Consider the following 22,908-nt stretch of genomic DNA (forward strand, 5'->3'; position numbering starts at 1 on the left):
CGAACGCATCCATAGAATGCGTAATCCTTGTAGCTCGAGGTCTATGAAATGAATGAATTGATAACTGAATTACTGTGGACTATGGAAATATGCCATGTTCAAAACAACTGGGAACTCGGAGTCGGGATCGCGGGCCTCTTTCTAGAGCCCCGACTTTCTGAACTAAAGATCACAGATGTTATTATTTGACCTCAGTTGATTTTAGATTACAGTACCAACATTGAGGTTTTTCACTAGTTACCACAGCCACAAAGTCAAAACGGTCTTTGTGATTTTTTTGGTTTTAGTTTAAAGTTAGGCGTATGGTTAGCAGTGTGGTTAAGGTTAGGTTTAAAATCAGATTTTAAGAAGATAAATTGTAGAAATAGGCGGGGTTTATGACTCTGTGTCTGGTATCTAGTGACGGCCCTGGTGTGGCGAAGTTAGTGTAAGAAATGTTGCTACAATGGTGAAACCTGTTTTAAACATGTTCATCAAAGATTTTCTGCCTAGTGTGTTCATTTTTAATGACCCGGATGAACATGAGAGAATTTATTGACGTCATCAGTGCACAAAAATGGCAGAGTCGGAGGAGGAGGATGTCTTGGTCCAGAGAGTTGTAAAAGATATCAATAACGCCTTCAAGAGAAATCCCAATATGTACGTAGCTTTATCCAATTTATCGTAAATAACGAGTACGATTAGCTAGCTACAAGATCACAGCAAACTACTCATGGCATGGTGCTCGAACGAGATAGCTATCTTTTGCTGCTTTATTAGCAAGCTAACGAACGTTAGCTATCTAAAATCTCAGCTTGTTGTTCAGCTAGCTAGCAAGCAAACATTCAGGATAAAAAGCAATCTGCAGAGCCCGGAGGGTAGCCTAGCTTTTGTCTTTGCATACATTTAGCCACACGTTGCAAAGGATATATCTTTGACTGTGCAGCGGGAAATCGTTTGCCACTTAGTAGCTAGCTACAGTAACTATTCATTAGCCAAGAAGGCTAGCTACTTGATTTGCAAAGAAAGTTGACCTAGCCTTGTTATTCCCAGCTCTGGAATGGCATGCATAAATCACGTGATCAGAAAGTCCTTGTTTTGTCTACAAATTAAAGTATATAGCCAGCCAAATACTGTTGGAACAGTCTGCGGCTCGCGACTCTCCTCTCGCATGCAACATCATAGCCTGTTATGTGGGAGTGACATTTCCAGATTCCTTCCTTTTTTTTTTTTACACCTTTATTTAGGCAAGTCTAGGCAAGTCAGTTAAGAACATATTCTTATTTTCAATGATGCCCTAGGAAAAGTGGGTTAACTGCCTTGTTCAGGGGCACAGCCATGGGGAGCCAGGCCCAGCCAATCAGAAATTGTTTTTCTCCACAAAATAGCTTTATTACAGACATAAATACTTGTCAGCTTTTTGTGCATATGGAACATTTATAGGATCTTTTATTTCAGCTAATGAAACATGGGAGCAACACTTTACATGTTGTATTTATATTTTTGTTGAGTATAGTTGTCATCCCTCACCCCAGAGTTGACTGATGAGTTAGGCTCTATGATACATAGATGTTTTATCTATCATCTTATCTCAGAAACCTGTCAGGTTTCACACCTGTTTTTATTCCAATGGAGATCTACTCTGGTGATTACATAGCTACTGTCTTTGTAGCTACGCTTTTCAAGTTGTTAGCTAATCATATCCAATAAATTATCATATTATTACTCTGTAATATTTTTTATAAATTGTTATAATATCATGGTAAATTATGCCTTGTTGGGCTGAGAAGAGTGTCAGCTCGCTAGATGTATTCTGTTTAGAAGCTTCTCTGACTGAGTGTTCTAAATTACAACTGGCCTACATTCTGTAGCTCATTTAAGAACAGGGTGTGAATGCTTCAACTTGATGCTGAGCAGCCCAGATCTTTTCCCTTTCATTTGCATCTCCATGTTTTGGTAGCCAACTCATAACCACCAGCCTCTTTTGAGAGATATCAAAAGAGGCTTCGCAGTACAAGGCACAATGGAATGTAAAATATAACTTTTCATATAAAATTGATTTGATGCACATTTCAGTTCCAGTTTATCAGAAGTAGAACATACACAGACCTGTCTGAACCTATTTGAACTGAGTACATTTCAACTTAATAAAGTAAAGGCATTTTTACAGGGCAAAACATCCTTCAATAAAAACAATATCTAAGCCTGATTTGTAGTGTTTGTGCAGGCTCAATCCCTCTGGTGTTGTGAGTGACCTGTGCTGAGTGCTATGCTGTGCTGTGTGCATACACACACCAGGGTTCCATACTAACAATTTCCCCACTAAGTTTTTCAGTTGGTGGCACCAGCCCATGATTTGGTCGCATCCATCTAAAAAAATATAGAACAAACATGCCTCTCTGACATGTAGAATAAGGAATCACTCCAGTTCTATTTGTGACATTTCTATCTGAAACATTCCAATCCATTTTGCTTACTGAACATGGCCCTGCTGCAAAGGGGACTGTATGTGTGTGCGCGCATCGAAGTTTGAGGCAAACCTGTTCTGTTCTGTGCTCAGTGAGGCGTAGACTCTCTGGAGATGCACTTGTGCAAAGTAGGCTGCTCTCTACAAGTCTTGTGCCCCGTACTCCAGACCAGTGTTGTATTGGGCATCTAAAGTGTGCTCCTACTCCTTCAACTAGAGACATTTAGGCTAAGTACAAGGGCCCCTACTCCCTAAACCAGGCAGTGAATAAAGCCCACCATCAGACAGGGGTTCTGCTGTGTCTAGAGGTTAAAAGGTTATTACTGTATGTGTGAGCATGCATGGGTATCTGAGAACGTGTTTGTGTAGTTGTTTTGTTAGAGCAATGAGCATGCAGGTTCACACTCTCTCCTCCCCCCTCCCCCTCCTAGTGATGAGATAGGTCTGATCCTGTGTCCTGAGGCCAGGTACAACCGCAGCCCCATCATCTTGGTAGAGAACAAGTTGGGGGTGGAGAGCTGGTGTGTCAAGTTCTTGCTACCCTATGTCCACAACAAACTACTGCTCTACAGGCAGCGCAAACAGTGGCTGGACAGGGAAGGTAAGAAGAATAATTATTTATTCTTTATCCATTTTCCTTAGTCCACAGACACACACACACACCCCAGGGCTCGAAATTAAGGGTGTCCCGTAGGGCTGGGCGATATGACGATATAATATTGTGTGATAGAAAAACGTCTATCATTTCATATTATGTTGTATCGTTTATTTAATTGTGTTGCAAATCACACTCTTTACGGCAATATTTTTTATCAATTGGATAATGCTTTGCGTGCCGTGTGGAAGGAAATTTGCAACACAAACAAACACGGAGGAGAGTGAACGTTACACAGACCACGGAGCTCGTACCTAAAAGAGGGGCTACTTCGGTCACGTGGATGTGGTTTGGGTATGAAAAGTTTGACAAGGACCAGAAAACCATCCTCTGCAAAATATACCACAGGCCGGTCCCGACACCAGGCTCAAACACCGCTAACCTCCTTTACCACCTACGAAAGAATCATGTGAAACAGTACGGAGAGAGTCTACAGATGAGACCCAAAAAAGTACAGTCGAGTGCTCAAAACAAACCCCCGACTCAGACGTTGCAAGATGATTTTGCCCGCGGCACACCATATGGTAAAGGTCCACAAAGATGGAAGGAGATTCTTTTATTTATTTTTATTTTTTATTACAAAAAACACAAGGAAGGGGTAACATTAAAGTATTAGAACATGAAGGACAAACAATACAGCATCAAGACACTATCAAACATGTATCAGTCTTTCTGCAACAGAGCCATCCTTATGTGTGAGGGTGCATGTGCATGATAGTGATATAAAATATGTCATAGTTTCCTTTTTCATGATCACAAATCTTGTGAAACCCGAACCCTCCAAGATCCCCCCCATAGTTCCCCAATAGCTGTCGCTCAACCATTTGAGAACCCTCACACATTCCCCCCCTGGAAGAAAAAAAATACAATGAATTCCATTCCCCACCCCAAAGAACCCCCCAATGCACCAACAACCAAGAGAATGAACTAAAGAGTAAAAAGGAAAAGACAGAAGAAAACAGCAAACAATGCAAAACATTTTTAACTAAATAATACATTTAAAACAAAGGACATCAAGGACAACTGAAATCATAACAGCAATGCCAACTGTATATGTTTGTGTGCATGTCTGGCACTATTACATGTATGTGTGTGGTCTTATGTGTTTATTTGAATGAGAGTGTGTGTATATGCATGTGTACAAACACCTGTACAGCATCAGCCTCAGGCAAACCGGCATTAGTTGTAAAAACACTGACACTTAGTGTCATTGAAATGTACTTTTATTATGTTTTATTTTATCTTTTTTTCCCCCCTTTATCTTTTGACCATCGTTCTCTCTCTCACACAGCAACTCCACTCCCACTTGTCTCCAATTCCACATACCAAACCTCAGCTTCCCTCAGCCCATCCCATCTATCTCCGCTGGCCACCCACTTCGTGTGTCTATGCAACACATATCTTTCAGCTATGCTATGATGTTTAACATACAATATCTATCTAATCGAATAGAATCTACAGCCTGCGTGTTCAAGATAAATACTTTTACTAAGAGTATTAGTAATTGAGTGACCCGGTCTTTCCAGATCTCCTAACAGTACTATTTGTAGGGTCAATTTTAGATCAATGCTATGCATTTTCAGCCATTCCTGAGACCAGAAACAGGCTACCTGAGGGCAATACCAAAATAAGTGGTCTATTGATTCTGTATCTTCATAATAAAATCTGCAGAGCTTTGATGATTTTATGCCCCAAATATTCAACATTTTGTTGGTGGCAAGAATTCTATATAATAATTTTATCTGAAAAGCATGAAGTCTTGAATCTTGCGTTGTTTTATATATCAACTCATACACCCTGTACCATGGAATCTGTACATCAAAAATCTATTTTGCAATCTCTATGGCACAGTTGCCAACATCCTGGTCCTCAAATGAAACTGGTATACTTTCCTATTTATGCTATTTTTATTCCTCCGCCAGTTTTGATCCTTTATATTGGGCAGACAGACCAGTTCCCTACCTCCTCCCACTGCCACCCGCCTCCTCCATTTTTGGGGCAATGCTGTAATCAATTGGTTGTACTCTTGGATTGAGCAGACCTTGCCGTACAATTCTGATAACTCCATGAAGGACATAACTCTACCATTACAATTTACAATATAATTTAAGAACAAAATACCCTTTTCAAACATCTTTCCCATAAATACAGGTATTTTATCAACCCGCACATTTGAGTTCAGCCATAATATTTGTTGTAATATTTGTTCTATCTTTTCAGGGGGATGAAATTTAAATTGTAGCCAACTCTGCAATGCTTGTTCGAAAAAGACAGATACTTTGAAAAAAGTATCATTTTCAATTAATCGAAAATGAGACATGGCAATCTGCACAAAGGCAAAAAGGCAATTTTTCTACAATGGATTAGCTTTTCTTATTAATCTACTTGAGAACCATTTAGGGTTCAAATAAAACTTTTGAATGAGTGAAGCTTTTAGAGAGAGGTTTAGTGCTTTTATATTTAATAATCTCAACCCACCCAATTCATATTCATTATATAGATAGGCTCGTTTTATTTTGTCTGGTTTAGCGTCCCAGATAAAGCAAAATATTTTTTTGCTCATATGATTTGAAAAACGAATCATCAGGAGTAGGCAGCGCCATAAGTAAGTGAGTAAACTGAGATATGACTAAGGAGTTAATCAGGGCATTTTTTTTTTTTTTCCCATAAATAGACCTCTCCATGGTTGCAGGATCTTGTCTATTTTTACAAGTTTTCTATTGAAATTCATTGTGGAGAGCTTATTTATATCTTTTGTGATATGAATTCGATTATGTCTACTTCACCATCAGCCCATTTTATAGGTAAGCTGCAGGGTAATGTAAAAGTATTTTTTAAGGATCCAATACGTAGTATTGTACACTTATTATAATTAGGTTTTAGTCCAGAGAGTACAGAAAAGTTATCTAGATCTTTAATGAGACATTGCAGGGATCTAGCTTGCGGACTTAACATAAAACTTGAGTCATCGGCATACATGGCCACCTTTGTTTTTAAGCCTTGGATTTCTAATCCTCTAATATTGTTATTGGATCTGATTTTAATAGCTAGCATTTCGATGGCCATAACGAATAGATATGGTGACAGAGGACACCCTTGTTTAACTCCTCTTGACAATTCAAAACTCGCTCAGAAGTAGCCTTTATTTACTATTTTACACCTGGGGTTGCTATACATTCTTTTTACCCATTTTATAAGAGAATTACCGAAATGGAAAAAATCCAGGCATTTATAAATAAAATCCAGTCTTTATCAAATGCCTTTTCAAAATCCGCTATAAATACCATTACTTGCTTCTTATATGTTTCATGATGTTCTATTATTTCTAGTAGTTGTCGTACATTATCTCCAATGTATTGTCCATGTAAATAACCTGTCTGATCAGAATGAACAATACCTGGTAAAACCCTTTTAATTCTGAGTGCTATGCATTTTGTTAGTATTTTTGCATCAAAACATTGAAGTGTAAGGGGCCTCTAGTTTTTTAGATAGACTGGGTCTTTATATTTGCCATCTGGGTCTTGTTTTAATAATAGAGAAATCAGACCTTCCTGCTGAGTACCTGACAGAGTACCATTTCTATAGGAGTAGTTAAAACAATCTAACAATGGTGCTTTTAGTATATCAAAAATACTTGATATACCTCTACTGGTATGCCATCAAGCCCTGGGGTTTTTCCAGACCGAAAGGATTTAATAGCCTCAAAAAGTTCTTCCTCTGTAATTTGGCCTTCGCACTGATCTTTCTGTACATTTGTTAATTAAAAAAAAAAAATATTATTTGGAAAGAATTCCTTAACGTAATCTTCATTCAGTGGGAGAGGATGAGACGGAAAAGAGAACATCTGCCTAAAATAATTAGCTTCCTCTTTTAAAATATCATTCAAAGAATCATAAATGACTCCGTCTTCAGTAATGAGTTTCTGAAAATTCTTTTTGTTAGCGTTCCTGTGTTGGAGATTCAAGAAGAATTTTGTGCGTTTTTCTCCATATTCCATCCAGTTTGCTTTATTTTTGTAATAGATTACATTAGATCGTTCTTGAATAAGTTCCTCAAGTTCTTTTTGTTTTTCCTCTAACTTATTTTGTATCTCTGTAGTATTGTTTTTATTGCTATCTACCTTTACTATTAGTTCATGGATTTCCCTTCTTAGTCTTCTTTCTTTTGCCAGAAACTGCTTTTTTAAATTATTGATGAATATTGAATTAAATGACCCCTGAAGGTACATTTAAAGGTATCCCAAACAATAAGGGGATTTGCTGAACCTATATTATACTGTAAAAATTCAGTTATAAATTATTTTGTCTTAGTTAAAAATAAGTTGTCCTCCAGTAAACTTTGATTAAATTTCCAATATCCCCATCCACGTGGAAAATCTATATGAGTTATGTGAATGCAAATTAGATGATGATCCGATCGCATTCTGTCTCCTATTAAAACCTTTTTAACTTTTTGATGCAAGAGAGAAAGAGACAAGAAAGTAGTCAAGATGACTAGCTTGATTAAGTCTCCTTCATGGAAGGCGATTACAACTTACATCTGCAAAGACATGGCCCCAATTTACACTGTCGAGAAACTAGGGGTTTCGTGAGTTGGTGCTAACACTCGACCCAAGGTACCAAATGCAAATTGATATGTGACAGGTATTAATGCCAAAACGACATGCAAAACAGGCAAGCTCCCAAAATATGTATTTTAGGCCTGTATTTATTTTGTTTGCAACTATAGTTGAAGTGTTTTCTATTTACCTTTTTAGATTTTATACATTATTATTTTATTACATGCTTAATTGCAAATTTGCACCAAGGCTCTAAATAAAAGGAGAAATAATCAAATATGAGTAAGTACCTTTTATTTGTTGAGTTTAATTCAAAATGTAATAAGAAATAGGCCTTTACATGTGGTCATTTTATATAAACTATTTATTAATTGAATTTACAGAAAATGTGCTATATCGTGATATGAAATGACCTATATCGTGATATGAGAGTTTGGCCATATCGCCCAGCCCTAGTGTCCCGTCATCCTGGGGATGATAAAAAAATATATGTCTGGGACTGTTTAAAACACACGTTGGAACAGTTGCGGGATGATAGACCAGAAAAATATAAAATGCATACAACAGTGGTTCCATACTAAAATGTTTAAATACAAAGATGAGGCTGATGAAACAGATCACAACATTTAGCTTAAAAGTTAAAAATAATGAATAATTCACATTACAAGTGCAGCAATGTGTTAACTTGTCTCGGCCATATGCGTGAATGTTCCAAAATGCTATTACGGGAGAACACCATTCTCAAACTTGCACCTGATGGGAGCGGTTTTTATATGTGACAGAGATGGAAATGCAGCCTAATGGTAGAAACGTAGAAAAGGGGAATATCTGAATATGCAACAGCAGGATTGTGCCTTAATACCTTTGGACAGTAGAAGAAGAAATGCTGGTATCAATGGCATATCAGGAAATCTTAGCTTTTTTTCTATGGTCGGATTTTGGCTGTACATTATTAAAAGCATGGTAAGATAGGCTATGTAAAATGTCCAGGTTTCAAACAATGATATGGCTGGCTAGGCTCCCGAGTGGCGCAGCGGTCTAAGGCACTGCATCTCCGTGCAAGCGGCGTCACTACAGTCCCTGGTTCGAATCCAGGCTGTATCACATCCGGCCGTGAGTCCTATAGGGCGGCGCACAATTGGCCCAGCGTCGTAGCGTCGTCCAGGTTTGGCCGGGGTGGCAGTCATTGTAAATAAGAATTTGTTCTTCACTGACTTGCCTAGTTAAATAAAGGTTAAATAAAATGTAAAAAGTTAATATTTTGTTTATGGAAATGTATAATATTAGAACATCACTCCAATGTTGGGAAAATAGGCCTATTAGAATGCAAATGTTACTCTCCCAGCCTGTCTGTGAGCCTGTTGGCCTGGAGCCGAGGTTTCGTGTGCCAGGAGTTGATGTGGCATTTGCATTGTTTGTAGGCTATGGCTAGCTACTATGGTATTCTAGAGAATATGGTTGTATCTCCCTGAACTGAATGCACACTGAAATGTGCAAAGTATTTTTGCCTCGTGCTACAACACTGCCTGGCTCGGGGCTGTGCGTGCTGACGTGAAGGCATACAAATGTGTTTAATTTACTTGAAAACGGAAGTCTACTGAAGTGAGACTTTGTCCTTGTGTTTCTTGGCTATTTGCATTGTTTTGTTCTCAAGCTAGGTTGTGTTTCAATGTTTGAGTTTCAACTGATAGGGAAGAGAAGCAACTCGGATACTAATCAGGGCCTGCATTCCAAACACTTAAGACATACCCTCTCCCCTCAGCCCTCAAATTAAGTGGACGCTGATGACGTATCAAGACGTCTGACGAGTTGACACTTGCAGGGCAAGGGGCGAAGGAATTTTAAATGGATCGCTCTTGCCCGGAAATTTGTCACTCGTTCATCCCACGGTTGTGTTTTCAGTCATCATGAAACTATTGTGTGTGCCTTCTGTGCGCTGCAGTCAATTATGATTGCATTTCATACCTTGGCTGGAAGACAACGCATCCGCAGACATCGAATGTTAGCCATCCTACTATCAGGTAAATCGAAAATTACAATGTATGTGTGTGATGTCAGGGAAAGTTGTGTGCAAGATAACATTTCCAAAAACTGACCAAACAAAAACATAATTACTTTTATGATATGTGTTTGAGCCGTGATGTGCATTGGTAGCACAATTTCTAACATATTTACATTGGTTTTTACTTACACTTGTATGTTGACTTCTCCATATTAATGTTGGTTGTAAGTTTTCTTAGCAGATGTACAATCATGGCGAATTGAATTATGGGGCGTTTCAGGTCCGGAGTGAACATAATTCTACACTCTCAAACTTGATCAAAAACGACGGCTGAGACAAGATCGAATTTGAGGAGAAAGGGGTAAAGAAAATATAAACTTGGCAAAAAAAGAAACGTCCCTTTTTCAGGACCCTGTATTTCAAAGATATTTCGTAAAAATCCAAATAACTTCAGTTTCCCATGCTTGTTCAATGAACCATAAACAATTAATTAATTAATTCACCTGTGGAACGGTCGTTAAGACACTAACAGCTTACAGACGGTAGGCAATTAAGGTCACAGTTATGAAAACTTAGGACACTAAAGAGGCCTTTCTACTGACTGTGAAAAACACCAAAAGAAAGATGCCCAGTGTCCTGCTCATCTGTGTGAACGTGCCTTAGGCATGCTGCAAGGAGGCATGAGGACTGCAGATGTGGCCAGGGCAATAAATTGCAATGTCCGTACTGTGAGACGCCTAAGACAGCGCTACAGGGAGACAGGACGGACAGCTGATCGTCCTCGCAGTGACAGACCATGTGTAACAACACCTGCACAGGATCGGTACATCCGAACATCACACCTGCGGGACAGGTACAGGATGTCAACAACAACTGCCCGAGTTACACCAGGAACGCACAATCCCTCCATCAGTACTCAGACTGTCCGCAATAGGCTGAGAGAGGCTGGACTGGGTCTCGTAGGCCTGTTGTGAGACAGGTCCTCACCAGACATCACCGGCAACAACGTCGCCTATGGGCACAAACCCACCGTCGCTGGACCAGACAGGACTGGCAAAAAGCGCTCTTCACTGACGCGTCGCGCTTTTGTCTCACCAGGGGTGATGGTCTGATTCACGTTTATCGTCGAAGGAATGAGCTTTACACCGAGGCCTGTACTCTGGAGCGGGATCGATTTGGAGGTGGAGGGTCCGTCATGGTCTGGGGCGGTGTGTCATAGCATCATCGGACTGAGCTTGTTGTCATTGCAGGCAATCTCAACGCTGTGCGTTACAGGGAAGACATCCTCCTCCCTCATGTGGTACCCTTCCTGCAGGCTCATCCTGACATGACCCTCCAGCATGACAATGCCGCCAGCCATACTGCTCGTTCTGTGCGTAATTTTCTGCAAGACAGGAATGTCAGTGTTCTGCCATGGCCAGCGAAGAGCCTGGATCTCAATCCTATTGAGCACGTCTGGGACTTGTTGGATCAGAAGGTGAGGGCTACGGCCATTCCCCGCAGAAATGTCCGGGAACTTGTAGGCGCCTTGGTGGAAGAGTGGGGTAACATCTCACAGCAAGAACTGGCAAATCTTGTGCAGTCCATGAGGAGGAGATGCACTGCTGCACTTAATGCAGCTGGAGGCCACACCAGATACTGACTGTTACTTTTGATTTTGACTTCCCCTTTGTCAAAACTCCCACATTATTCATTTTCTGTTAGTCACATGTCTGTGGAACTTGTTCAGTTTATGTCTCAGTTGTTAAATGTTGTTAGGTTCATACAAATATGTACACATGTTAAGTTTGCTGAAAATAAATTTAGTTGACAGTGAGAGGACGTTTCTTTTTTTGCTGAGTTTATAGATCTTCATCAGTGTCAATTGACAATGCAATGAGAAGAACGCTTTGTCGGCGTCAGTTTTAAAACAAATGTTAAAAACGTTGTTGTGATGAAACATGCAATTCATGAATAGGGCCCACAACTGAATACAACCTATAGCTGGCAAAGATACTTTTGTTCATGTAGTGTATGTGGACACCTGCTTGTCGAACATCTCATTTCAAAATCATGGGCATTTATATGAAGTTGGTCCCCCCTTTGCTGCTATAACAGCCTCTACTCTTCTGGGAAGGCTTTCCACTAGATGTTGGAGCATTGCTGCGGGTACTTGCTTCCATTCAGCCACAAGAGTGTTAGTGAGGTCAGGTACTGATGTTGGGCGATTAGGCCTGGCTCGCATTCGATGTTCCAATTCATCCCAAAGGTATTCGATAGAATTGAGGTCAGGGCTCTGTGCAGGCCAGTCAAGTTCTTCCACACCGATCTTGACAAACCATTTCTGCATGGAACTCGCTTTGTGCACAGGGGCATATTTTTTACTTAACCAACAATGCAGTTTTGAGAAAAATAAGTGTTAAGGGCTTGTAAGTAAGCATTTCACTGTAAGGTCTACACCTGTTGTATTTGGCGCATGTGACAAATAAAATTGTATTTGATTGTCATGCTGAAACAGGTAAGGGCCTTCCCCAAACTGTTGCCACAAAGTTGGAAGAACAGAATCGTCTAGAAGGTCATTGTATGTTGTAGCGTTAAGACTTCCCTTCTCTGGATCTAAGGGGCCTAGTCCAAACCATGAAAAACAGCCCCAGACCATTATTCCTTCTCCACCAATCTTTACAGGTGGCACTATGCATTCGTGCAGGAAGCGTTCTCTTAGCATCCTCCAACCCCGACGGCCAGATGGTGAAGCGTGATTCATCACGCCAGAGAATGCGTTTCCACTGCTCCAGAGTCCAATGGCGGGGAAGCTTCACACCACTCCAGTCGACACTCGGTGATCTTAGGTTTGTGTGCGGCTGCTCGTTCATGGAAACCAATCTCCCGACGAACATTTCTTGTGCTGACGTTGCTTCCAGAAGCAGTTTGGAACTCTGTAGTGAGTGTCACAACTAAGGACAGATGATTTTTATGCGCTTCAGCACTCTGCGGTCCCGTTCTGTGAGCTTGTGTGGCCTACCACATTGCGGCTGAGCTGTTGTTGCTCTTAGACGTTTCCACTTAACAATAACAGCACATACAGTTGACCCTGGCAGCTCAAGCAGGGCAGTAATTTGATGAACTGACTTGTTGGAAAGGTGGCATCGCCATGTTGAAAGTTACTGAGCTCTTCATTAAGGCCATTCTACTGCCAATGTTTGTCTATGGAGATTGCATGGCTTTGTGCTTTAATTTATACCCCTGTCAGCAGCGGATGTGGCTGATATAGCCAAATCCACAAATTTAAAGGGGTGTCCACATACTTTGGTGTATATAGTGTATCTCCAGAAAGTACAAATTGGAGAGTAGAGACCGACCGATATGGGATTTTTGCGTCCGATACCGATTTTTAGGGGGCAAAAGTCACTGAATCCCAGGGTGAAATGAAAAACCAACCTTTTCTTATACAAATTGTGCTCTAAAGGATTAACAGATACTATAAATTATGATTTCTTAACAAAATATTACAATGAACATTATTTAAGAACATTTTATTTGTGGTTTACAGGATATCCACCAAAAGGAAACTTGTTTAGTATACCTTCTTAGGTACAACTTAAAGATGTCTATCTATGGCAGTGGATAAGAAGAATGCAAAAGTGTTTGTGCTAAACCGCCACAAGGGGTGTCTGGCTGAATGAATTAAACTTTCTTTCAAAGTAAATCTGAAAACTGCACTGTTCACAAATAAGCATAGAAATGCAGTAACATGCTGTTCCTAATCTCACCGCTAGGTTCAGCATTTGTCTTGAGTAGATTTACTACAGTGTTTACAAAAGTCAAAGGTCACTTTATGGCAACCTCGCAATGAGAGTAAGTTATGACAAGCACAAGCTAACTGTTCATTACAACAATGTTTTCTCACAGAAACCATACGTACATTACACTGCAAAATGGCATGACTGAAAACGTTTACACAGGCAAATACTTGCCGCACTGGTTTTAGTCACACGTTCTAATTTATCTAGCTAGCAAACGTTAGCTACTTATCATGAATGCAAACACATGGCCTTAGTGATGAGGACAGGGCTGCTTGCTTGGTGAAGTGATCTTTTAATTATTTACTTATTCATATACACTGGCTGTGGCAAGCTATTCACCGTCAAACTACCATGCCTACTCGCTCTCACGTTGTGACCTAGGACTGAATGATGTCAGGCACTCTTCAGGCAACCATTGACATTTTCAAAAAATTACTGCAAATGAGCAGATGTATTTGTTTATTCTATGTATATAATATTGGTGATTTATCTGTGGAATAAAGACTGATATAAATATTTTTGTGAAAGGGTAATAACGGCCGATAATATCCGTCAACGCATTTATCGGTCTGGCTCTATTGGAGACTGAATCTCTTGAAACCTTGATGAAGACAGCTTGCTGTCGAAACGTTGATAAATAAATTATTGTAATTAGTGTTAAGAAATGATTGCATCAAAGCTACCCGAGTGTGTGGCTTTTCCATTCTTTTGAAAGATGGTGAATGTCTAACATCAAACCGTGAGATTGAAATAGCTAGAAATAAGAATAAAAGACTGATGCAATGAGACAATATACAGTGCATTCGGAAAGTATTCAGACCCCTTGACTTTTTTCACATTTTGTTACATTACAGCCTTATTCTAAAATGTATAAATAAATGTTTTCCCTCATCAATATACACACAATACCCCGTAAAGACAAAGCAAAAACAAATATGAGGGGACTCAGCGGAGGTTCAAACAAGTAAAAAGACAGCTTGGCCTAATTTCTTCAGAGCAGCTAAGAATTCAGGATAGTTAATATTTCAACACAGTACTGACTGAAGCATTGTAGAGAATGCCATTTAAAAAGCAGCCTCTGAGATCATAAGGAATACGTGTTGTTGCATGAAGCATTTATATCAAGGCCTTCCCTGTAGCTCAGTTGGTAGAGCATGGTGTTTGCAACGCCAGGGTTGTGGGTTCGATTCCCATGGGGGGCCAGCACAGAAAAAATGTATGAAATTGTATGAAATGTATGCATTCACTACTGTAAGTCGCTCTGGATAAGAACGTCTGCTAAATGACTAAAATGTAAATGTAATCTGGTAGTTTTTGTCTGTCTAGCTGATAGGGAGTGAGCGGACGGAGTGGGTCTATTTACAGGACTTTGTTATTGCAGCCACAACATATATACACACATAGCTTATACACAATAGGGCCGGGATGATACTAGTATTGCAATATTTTTTCCATGGCAAAAATTAAAACATGAAGCAGAATTAAGTCCTTTCTAATCCTGCTGTATGTAAAATATTGCATGCTATAACTTGGAAAATAAATAAATGTGACTCTGGATGACAACATAATGTTTGTTTCTAAAATTACGTCTCTTTACCTGAAGAAGTAAAATTCGCTTCATTTTTTATTTCCTTGCCACGATACTAACGAATATCGCGACACTGTTATCGTCCCGGCCCTAATACACAACACAGCTGGTGGGAGCTGGAGTCATTGGTTGGTGTCCATACCTGACATTTCAAGCGGTGGTAAAGTCTGAGTTAAGCAGCAACAGAGTGCTGCTCAACAGTTTTTACCCCCAAGCCATAAGGCTCCTGAACAGGTAATCAAATGGCTACCCGGACTATTTGCATTGTGTGCCCCCCCCCCAACCCCACTTTTGATGCTGCTTCTACTTTGTGTTTATCATATATGCATTGTCACTTTAACTGTACATTCATGTACATACTACCTCAATTTGGCCGACCAACCAGTGCTCCAGCACATTGGTTAACCGGGCTATCTGCATTGTGTCCCACTCACCACCCGCCAACCCCTTCTTTTACGCTACTGCTACTCTCTGTTCATCATACATGCATTGTCACTTTAACCATATCTACATGTACATACTACCTCAATCAGCCTGACTAACCGGTGTCTGTATCTAGCCTCGCTACTGTATATAGCCTGTCTTTTTACTGTTGTTTTATTTCTTTACCTACCTATTGTTCACCTAATACCTTTTTTTGCACTATTGGCTAGAGCCTGTAAGTAAGCATTTCACTGTAAGGTCTACACCTGTTGTATTCGGCGCACGTGACAAATAAACTTTGATTTGATTTGTCCACCAGAGCTGGGAGAGACAGAGACAGGTTAGCATATCAAGTGATTATTTGAAGTACAACTAAAGCTGTCTATAATGTCCATTTTTCTTGGCAAAAAAAATTCTGGCCGTCCAAAAAGGTAACGAACGGACCAGACCACTTGACAATTTCGACACATCCCCAAAAGCTCATCTATATGATTAATACTAGAGCCCGACCGGTAAATCGGTTGACCGATATTATCGGCCGATATTAGCCTTTCACATATATTTTTTTTATCAGTTTTTATTCCACAGATAAAGCACCGATATTGTGTACATAGAATTAACAAATATGTCTTCTCATACATGTCACGCTGTAGAATGATAGGAGACAGGCGCAGGAATACGTAATCGTTTTTTTTATTTCTCCACCTAAAATAAAGTACGTCATGAAAACGACAGGGATTAACATCATTTGAGTCAGTTGGATGTGTACCTGTGGATGTATTTCAAGGCCTACCTTCAAACTCAGTGCCTCTTTGCTTGTCATCATGGGAAAATCGAAAGAAATCAGCCAAAACCTCAGAAAAAAAACTCTAGACCTCCACAGGTCTGGTTCATTCTTGGGAGAAATGTCCTAATTCCTGAAGGTACCACGTTCATCTGTACAAACAATAGTACGCAAGTATAAACACCATGGGTCCACGCAGCCGTCATATCGCTCAGGAAGGAGACGCGTTCTGTCTCCTAGAGATGAACGTACTTTGGTGCGAATAGTGCAAATCAGTCCCAGAACAACAGCAAAGGACCTTGTGAAGATGATGGAGGAAACAACAGGTACAAAAGTATCTATATCCACAGTAAAACGAGTCCTATATCGACAGAACCTGAAAGGCTGCTCAGCAAGGAAGAAGCCACTGCTCCAAAACCGCCATAAAAAAGCCAGACTACGGTTTGCAACTGCACATGGGGACAAAGATCATACTTTTTGGAGAAATGTCCTCTGGTCTGATGAAACAAAATAAAACTGTTTGGCCATAATGACCATTGTTTATGTTCTACTATTCTGACATTTCACCTTCTTAAAATAAAGTGGTGATCCTAACTGACCTTTGACAGGGGATTTTTACTAAGATTAAATGTCAGGAATTGTGAAAAACGGAGTTTAAATGTGTGGTGGCTAATTTCCGCATTACCAAATGAGGAGTTACAAACACACCAGTCCGACTACATCTTTAATACTTAAGATACTTTTGCAAAAGTTCTTGACCCCCAATAATGCACTCTCTCGAATGAATCATTGAATGAGGTGATTACAGAATGGTTACAGGGATCTTTTATAGCAACGATACCCCCCCTTCAATGTACATTGACAAACCACAGATACTTAGTAACAGTTCACAAAGGTTAAGTTTTGTATGACAGATATCAATAAAACACATCAGACAGTAACTGCTATGTCAACAGGATTAATTGTATAGCCCAGTATCTGGTCCCCTTAGAACTGTCCCTCACTGGTACGGTATTGAACAGAACTATTTCATCCAATGGCATATATCAATTGTCAACTCTAGATACTCCCATCTCAAGCAAACGCCCTCTTGACCCTACTCCTGGACAGGCTCACTGGGGGGAGTGAGCCTCTAGGCCATATATTATCACAGGATAAGTGTGAGATCTAAGAGAGGACATACAAGGGTCCATTTACTGCCACAATCCTCCCCACAATAAAGAAAAGGAGGGAGTGACTTGCTCACAGACATTGTGGAGACAAGTCATTGGTTCCCCATTAATCACGCCATCCCTTCACATGGTTTAAGAATAAGTAAAGACACATTCCCATGATGACAAATCTGACCTCTCCCCTCTCTGGGCCCCAAGTGTCTCAGCCCCAGCTAAGGTAGATGTGCAACTGAAAAGACACCAGAGTCCAATGGACACTTTCTAATGACAAGTACCTCAAATAAGCATATTATACTAATAAAACATCTTAATTATCTATGTTACCCAACTAATTCTGATTCGTCCACGACAAATGTATTTGGCTAAGGTGTATGTAAGCTTCCAACTTCAACTATATGTGACAAATAAAATTAGATTCGATTTTGATTTGATTTACTCAATCCAAATGCTGACGCTGTCACCTGGTGGTGACATTACAAACTGCATTTCACTGAACTTCACTCCATAATTTGTATAAAGATTTACTTTGAGACAACGTTTAATTAATTCAGCCATTCTTGTTTATTAGTGTGCTTGTGGTGCTTCAGCATAAACACTTCTGCAATCTTATCCACTGCCATAGATATGTACAACTTAAAGCTAAGTTGTCTAAGAAGGTAAACTGAACAAGTGTTTTTTTATTTACTTACGTGTTTATAGAGGATGTACACCACAAGTAAAATGTTCTTAAATAATTTAACTAATTCGGAGCACAATTTGTGAAAAAGGTCTGTTTTTCTTTCCACCTCCCTAAAAATATATCAGCAGATATATCTGTAATCGGTGACTTTTTGCATCCCTAAAATCAGTATCAATCCCATATCGGTCGGGCTCTTATTTATACCATAACTTAATCCTTTCTCTAGATACCAATATGTATGTAGTATGTATGTAGAGGTAGGTACTCAATAGGTAGTTAGTTATACAGTGCATTCGGAAAGTATTCAGACCCCTTGACTTTTTTCCACATTTTGTAACGTTACAGCCTTATTCTACAATGGATTAAATTACATTTTCCTCATCAATCAATACACAATACCACATAATGACAAAGCGAGAACAGGTTTTAGATTTTTTTTTGCAAATGTATTAAAAATAAAAAACAGATACCTTATTACATAAATATTCAGACCCTTTGCTATGAGAGTCGAGATTGAGCTCTGGTGCATCTTGTTTCCATTGATCATCCTTGAGATGTTTCTACAACTTGATTGGAGTCCACCTGTGGTAAATTAAATTGATTGCACACGATTTGGAAAGGCTTACACCTGTCTATATAAGGTCCAACAGTTGACAGTGCATGCCATAGCAAAAACCAAGCCATGAGGTTGAAAGAATTGTCCGTAGAGCTCCGAGACAACATTATGTCGAGGCAGAGACCTAGGGAAGGGTAACAAAACATGTCTGCAGCATTGAAGGTCCCCAAGAACACAGTGGCCTCCATCAATCTTAAATGGAAGAAGTTAGGAACCACCAAGACTCTTCCTAGAGCTGGCTGCCTGGCTAAACTGAGCGATTTGGTGAGAAGGGCCTTGGTCAGGGAGGTGACCAAGAACCCGATGGTCACTCTGGCAGAGCTCCTCTGTGGAGATGGGAGAACCTTCCAGAAGGACAACCATCATCACAAATTGAATAATGGGGCATTTTATGCCCGGAGTGAACATAATTGTACACTCGCAAACTTGATCAAAAACGAGGGCTGAGGGGCTTACGTTGCCAACTTCCCTTGCTTGGCAAATCATTTGCACCAATGTCAAAGATGGTCGCGGGGATTCCACCAAGGGCATAAGGCGAGGGTGAGTGGAGGAGGCTGTATTTTATGAGTTTGAAACGCAGCAAGGCTCTCAATCTCACAGGCACCAACATGACTCGAGTCACATTACCACAGTAACATCCCGCCTGTAAAGGGGTAGGTGAACATTTTTTTTTGCAAACAAAAGTATTTGGGCTGGGAAAAAATATGCGTGGCTGGTGTTCCAAAAAATATTTTTGGGGTCAATGGGCGTTAGGAAGCGGTGGCACTCAAAAAGGTAAATGCAACCATTCTTCAGTGACTGATGACCACTAGACACACCTGGCTGATGGGTCATGTAATGATCTGGCCAAAGTGGAGTCCTTTGTGTAGACATGTAGCTAGCTAGGTAGCTAGCTAGTTTAACAATGAACCAGCATAATCCCAAGTCATACTACTACTAATACAAAGATTGTCATAGCTGTAATACGAATCTGCAGGTAGCTAAAGCTAACAAACTAGGTTTAATGTTATCTAGCTAACATTAGGCTATAACTAGCAATGCAAATGGATTTCTAATTCGAATAATATTACTACACAGATCATCCACGTAACATTAGATAGCAAGCCAGCAAGCTAATGTTTTCTAACTAACAGCAGTTGTGGAAAAAGTACCCAACTGTCATACTTGAGTAAAAGTAAAGATACCTTAATAGAAAATGACTCAAATAATAGTATCTTTACTTTTACTCAAGTAGAATTTTACTGGGTGACTTACTTTTATTTGTCATTTTCTATTAAGGTAAGTCACCCAGTAAAATTCTACTTGAGTAAAAGTGTAAAGGTATTTGGTTTAAAATATACTTAAGTATTAAAAGTTAGAGCATAAATCATTTCAAATTCCTTATATTAAGCAAACCAGATGGCACCATTTTCTTTAAAAAAAAAAAAAATTCCGGAAAGCCACGGGCACACCAACATTCAGACATAATTTACAAACAAAGCATGTGTGTTCAGTGAGTTCGCCAGATCAGAGGCAGTAGGGAGGACCAGGGATGTTCGGTTGAGAAGTGCGTGAATTTGACTATTTTCCTGTCCTGCTATGCATTCAAAATGTAACGAGTACTTTTGGGTGTCAGTGAAAATGTATGGAGTAAAAAGTACAATATTTTCTTAAGGGATGTAGTGAAGTAAAAGAAGTAAAAAATACAAATAGTGAACTAGAGATACCCCAAAAAACTACTTAAGTAGTACTTTAAAGTATTTTTACTTAAATACTTTACAACACTGACTAACAGCACACTTGCAATAAAAACGACTATGACAAAATTAGAAACTTATATCTGAAAATGTAGCTAGACTCAAACCGTATACATGGACGAACGCTTCACTGAAAACTGGAACCATTTAGCTCAATTTTGTTTGTAGCTACATATTGTTTGGCCAGCGTTGTGTCAAGTCATTCTGGATCAATCTGACCGTGGCGTGTGCAGAAAGTAGCCCATCACTTTTTCCAAATGTTCTGTCGATAGCGCCTGCTAAATTCAGGGCATCAATGTTGTAGAAAAACTTTTGTTATTCTCGATGGCTAACGTATATCTTTAAAAAAAACGGTGTGGTAGAAAGGACTCAACACATGCTGAACAGCTTACTTTATAGACAGAGGCATGCTACATGGCAGACCAATCCAAACTCATCTCCCAGCATGTCCAGATGTTCGATCTGGTTCAAGTCTGGGCTCTGGCAGGGCCACACAAGGACATTCAGAGACTTGTCCCGAAGCCACTCCTGCGTTACCTTGGCTGTGTGCTTAGGGTCCTTCTCCTGTTAGAAGGTGAACCTTTGACCCAGTCTGAGGTCCTGAGCCCTCTAGAGCAGGATTCCATCATGGATCTCTTTGTACTTTGCTCCATTCATCTTTCCCTCGACCCTGACTAGTCTCCCAGTCCCTGCCGCTGAAAAACATCCCCACATCATGATGCTTCCACTACCATGCTTCACCGTGGAGATGGTGCCAGGTTTCCTCCAGACGCGTCGCTTGGCATTCAGGCCAAAGAGTTTAATCTTGGTTTCAGCAGACCAGAGAATCTTGTTTCTCATGGTATGAGAATCTTTAGGTGCCTTTTGGCAAACTCCAAGCGGCCTGTCATGTGCCGTTTACTGAGGAGTAGCTTCTGTCTGGCCACTCTACCATAAAGGCCTGATTGGTGGAGTGCTGCAGAGATGGTTGTCCTTCTGGAAGGTTCTCCCATCTCCACAAAGGAGCTCCGCCAGAGTGACCATCGGGTTCTTGGTCACCTCCCAGACCAAGGCCCTTCTCACCAAATCGCTCAGTTTGGCCAGGCGGCCAGCTCTAGGAAGAGTCTTGGTGGTTCCTAACTTTTTCCATTTAAGAATGATAGAGGCAACTGTGTTCTTGGGGACCTTCAATGCTGCAGACATGTTTTGTTACCCTTCCCCAGGTCTGTGCCTCAACATAATGTTGCCTCGGAGCTCTACGGACAATTCTTTCAACCTCATGGCTTGGTTTTTGCTATGGCATGCACTGTCAACTGTTGGACCTTATATAGACAGGTGTAAGCCTTTCCAAATCGTGTGCAATCAATTTAATTTACCGCAGGTGGACTCCAATCAAGTTGTAGAAACATCTCAAGGATGATCAATGGAAACAAGATGCACCTGAGCTCAATTTCGACTCTCATAGCAAAGGGTCTGAATATTTATGTAATAAGGTATCTGTTTTTTATTTTTAATACATTTGCAAAAAAAAATCTAAAACCTGTTCTCGCTTTGTCATTATGCGGTATTGTGTATAGATTGATGAGGAACAATTTAATTCAATCCATTGTAGAATAAGGCTGTAACGTTACAAAATGTGGGAAAAAGTCAAGGGGTCTGAATACTTTCCGAATGCACTGTATAACTACATATTGACAACTACCTCTACATACATATTGGTATCTAGAGAAAGGATTAAGTTATGGTATAAAACAGTGCCCGACCGATATGGGATTGATACTGATTTTAGGGATGCAAAAAGTCACCGATTACTGATATATCTGCTGATATATTGTTTGGGGAGGTGGAAAGAAAAACAGACCTTTTTCACAAATTGTGCTCCGAATTAGTTAAATTATTTAAGAACATTTTAATTGTGGTGTACATCCTCTATAAATACGTAAGTAAATAAAAAACACTTGTTCAGTTTACCTTCTTAGACAACTTAGCTTTAAGTTGTACATATCTATGGCAGTGGATAAGATTGCAGAAGTGTTTGTGCTGAAGCACCACAAGCACACTAATGAACAAGAAAAGCTGAATTTATTAAACGTTGTCTCAAAGTAAATCTTTATACAAACTATGGAGTGAAGTTCAGTGAAATGCAGTTTGTAATGTCACCACCAGGTGTCAGCGTCAGCATTTGGATTGAGTAAATCGAATCTAATTTTATTTGTCACATACAGTTGAAGTTGGAAGTTTACATACACCTTAGCCAAATACATTTAAACTCAGTTTTTCACAACTTTGGAAGTATGCTTGGGGTCATTGTCCATTTGGAAGACCCATTTGCGACCAAGCTTTAACTTCCTGACTGATGTCTTGAGATGTTGCTTCAATATATCCACATCATTTTCCTTTCTCATGACGCCATCTATTTGTGAAGTGCACCAGACCTTCCTGCAGCAAAGCACCCCACAACACAACATGAAGGAAGATTACTTGGATA

The 22,908-nt window shown here is 40.0% G+C and overlaps 1 protein-coding gene across 1 annotated transcript in view; it reads left to right on the forward strand.

Annotated features, from left to right (window-relative positions):
* The first annotated feature begins 467 nt into the window (after window positions 1-467).
* The window catches only part of LOC106584890 (protein prenyltransferase alpha subunit repeat-containing protein 1), a 166,892-nt gene continuing 144,451 nt past the window's right edge, over window positions 468-22,908 (forward strand). Inside the window, exons 1-2 of the mRNA XM_045706657.2 lie at window positions 468-639; window positions 2,878-3,047. Coding sequence (XP_045562613.1) covers window positions 557-639; window positions 2,878-3,047 — 253 coding nt within the window. The 5' untranslated portion in view covers window positions 468-556. The remainder of the gene's footprint in view (window positions 640-2,877; window positions 3,048-22,908) is intronic.

Source organism: Salmo salar, chromosome 24 (genome assembly GCF_965601325.2).
Source record: "Salmo salar chromosome 24, fSalSal1, whole genome shotgun sequence".
Lineage (NCBI taxonomy): Eukaryota > Metazoa > Chordata > Actinopteri > Salmoniformes > Salmonidae > Salmo > Salmo salar.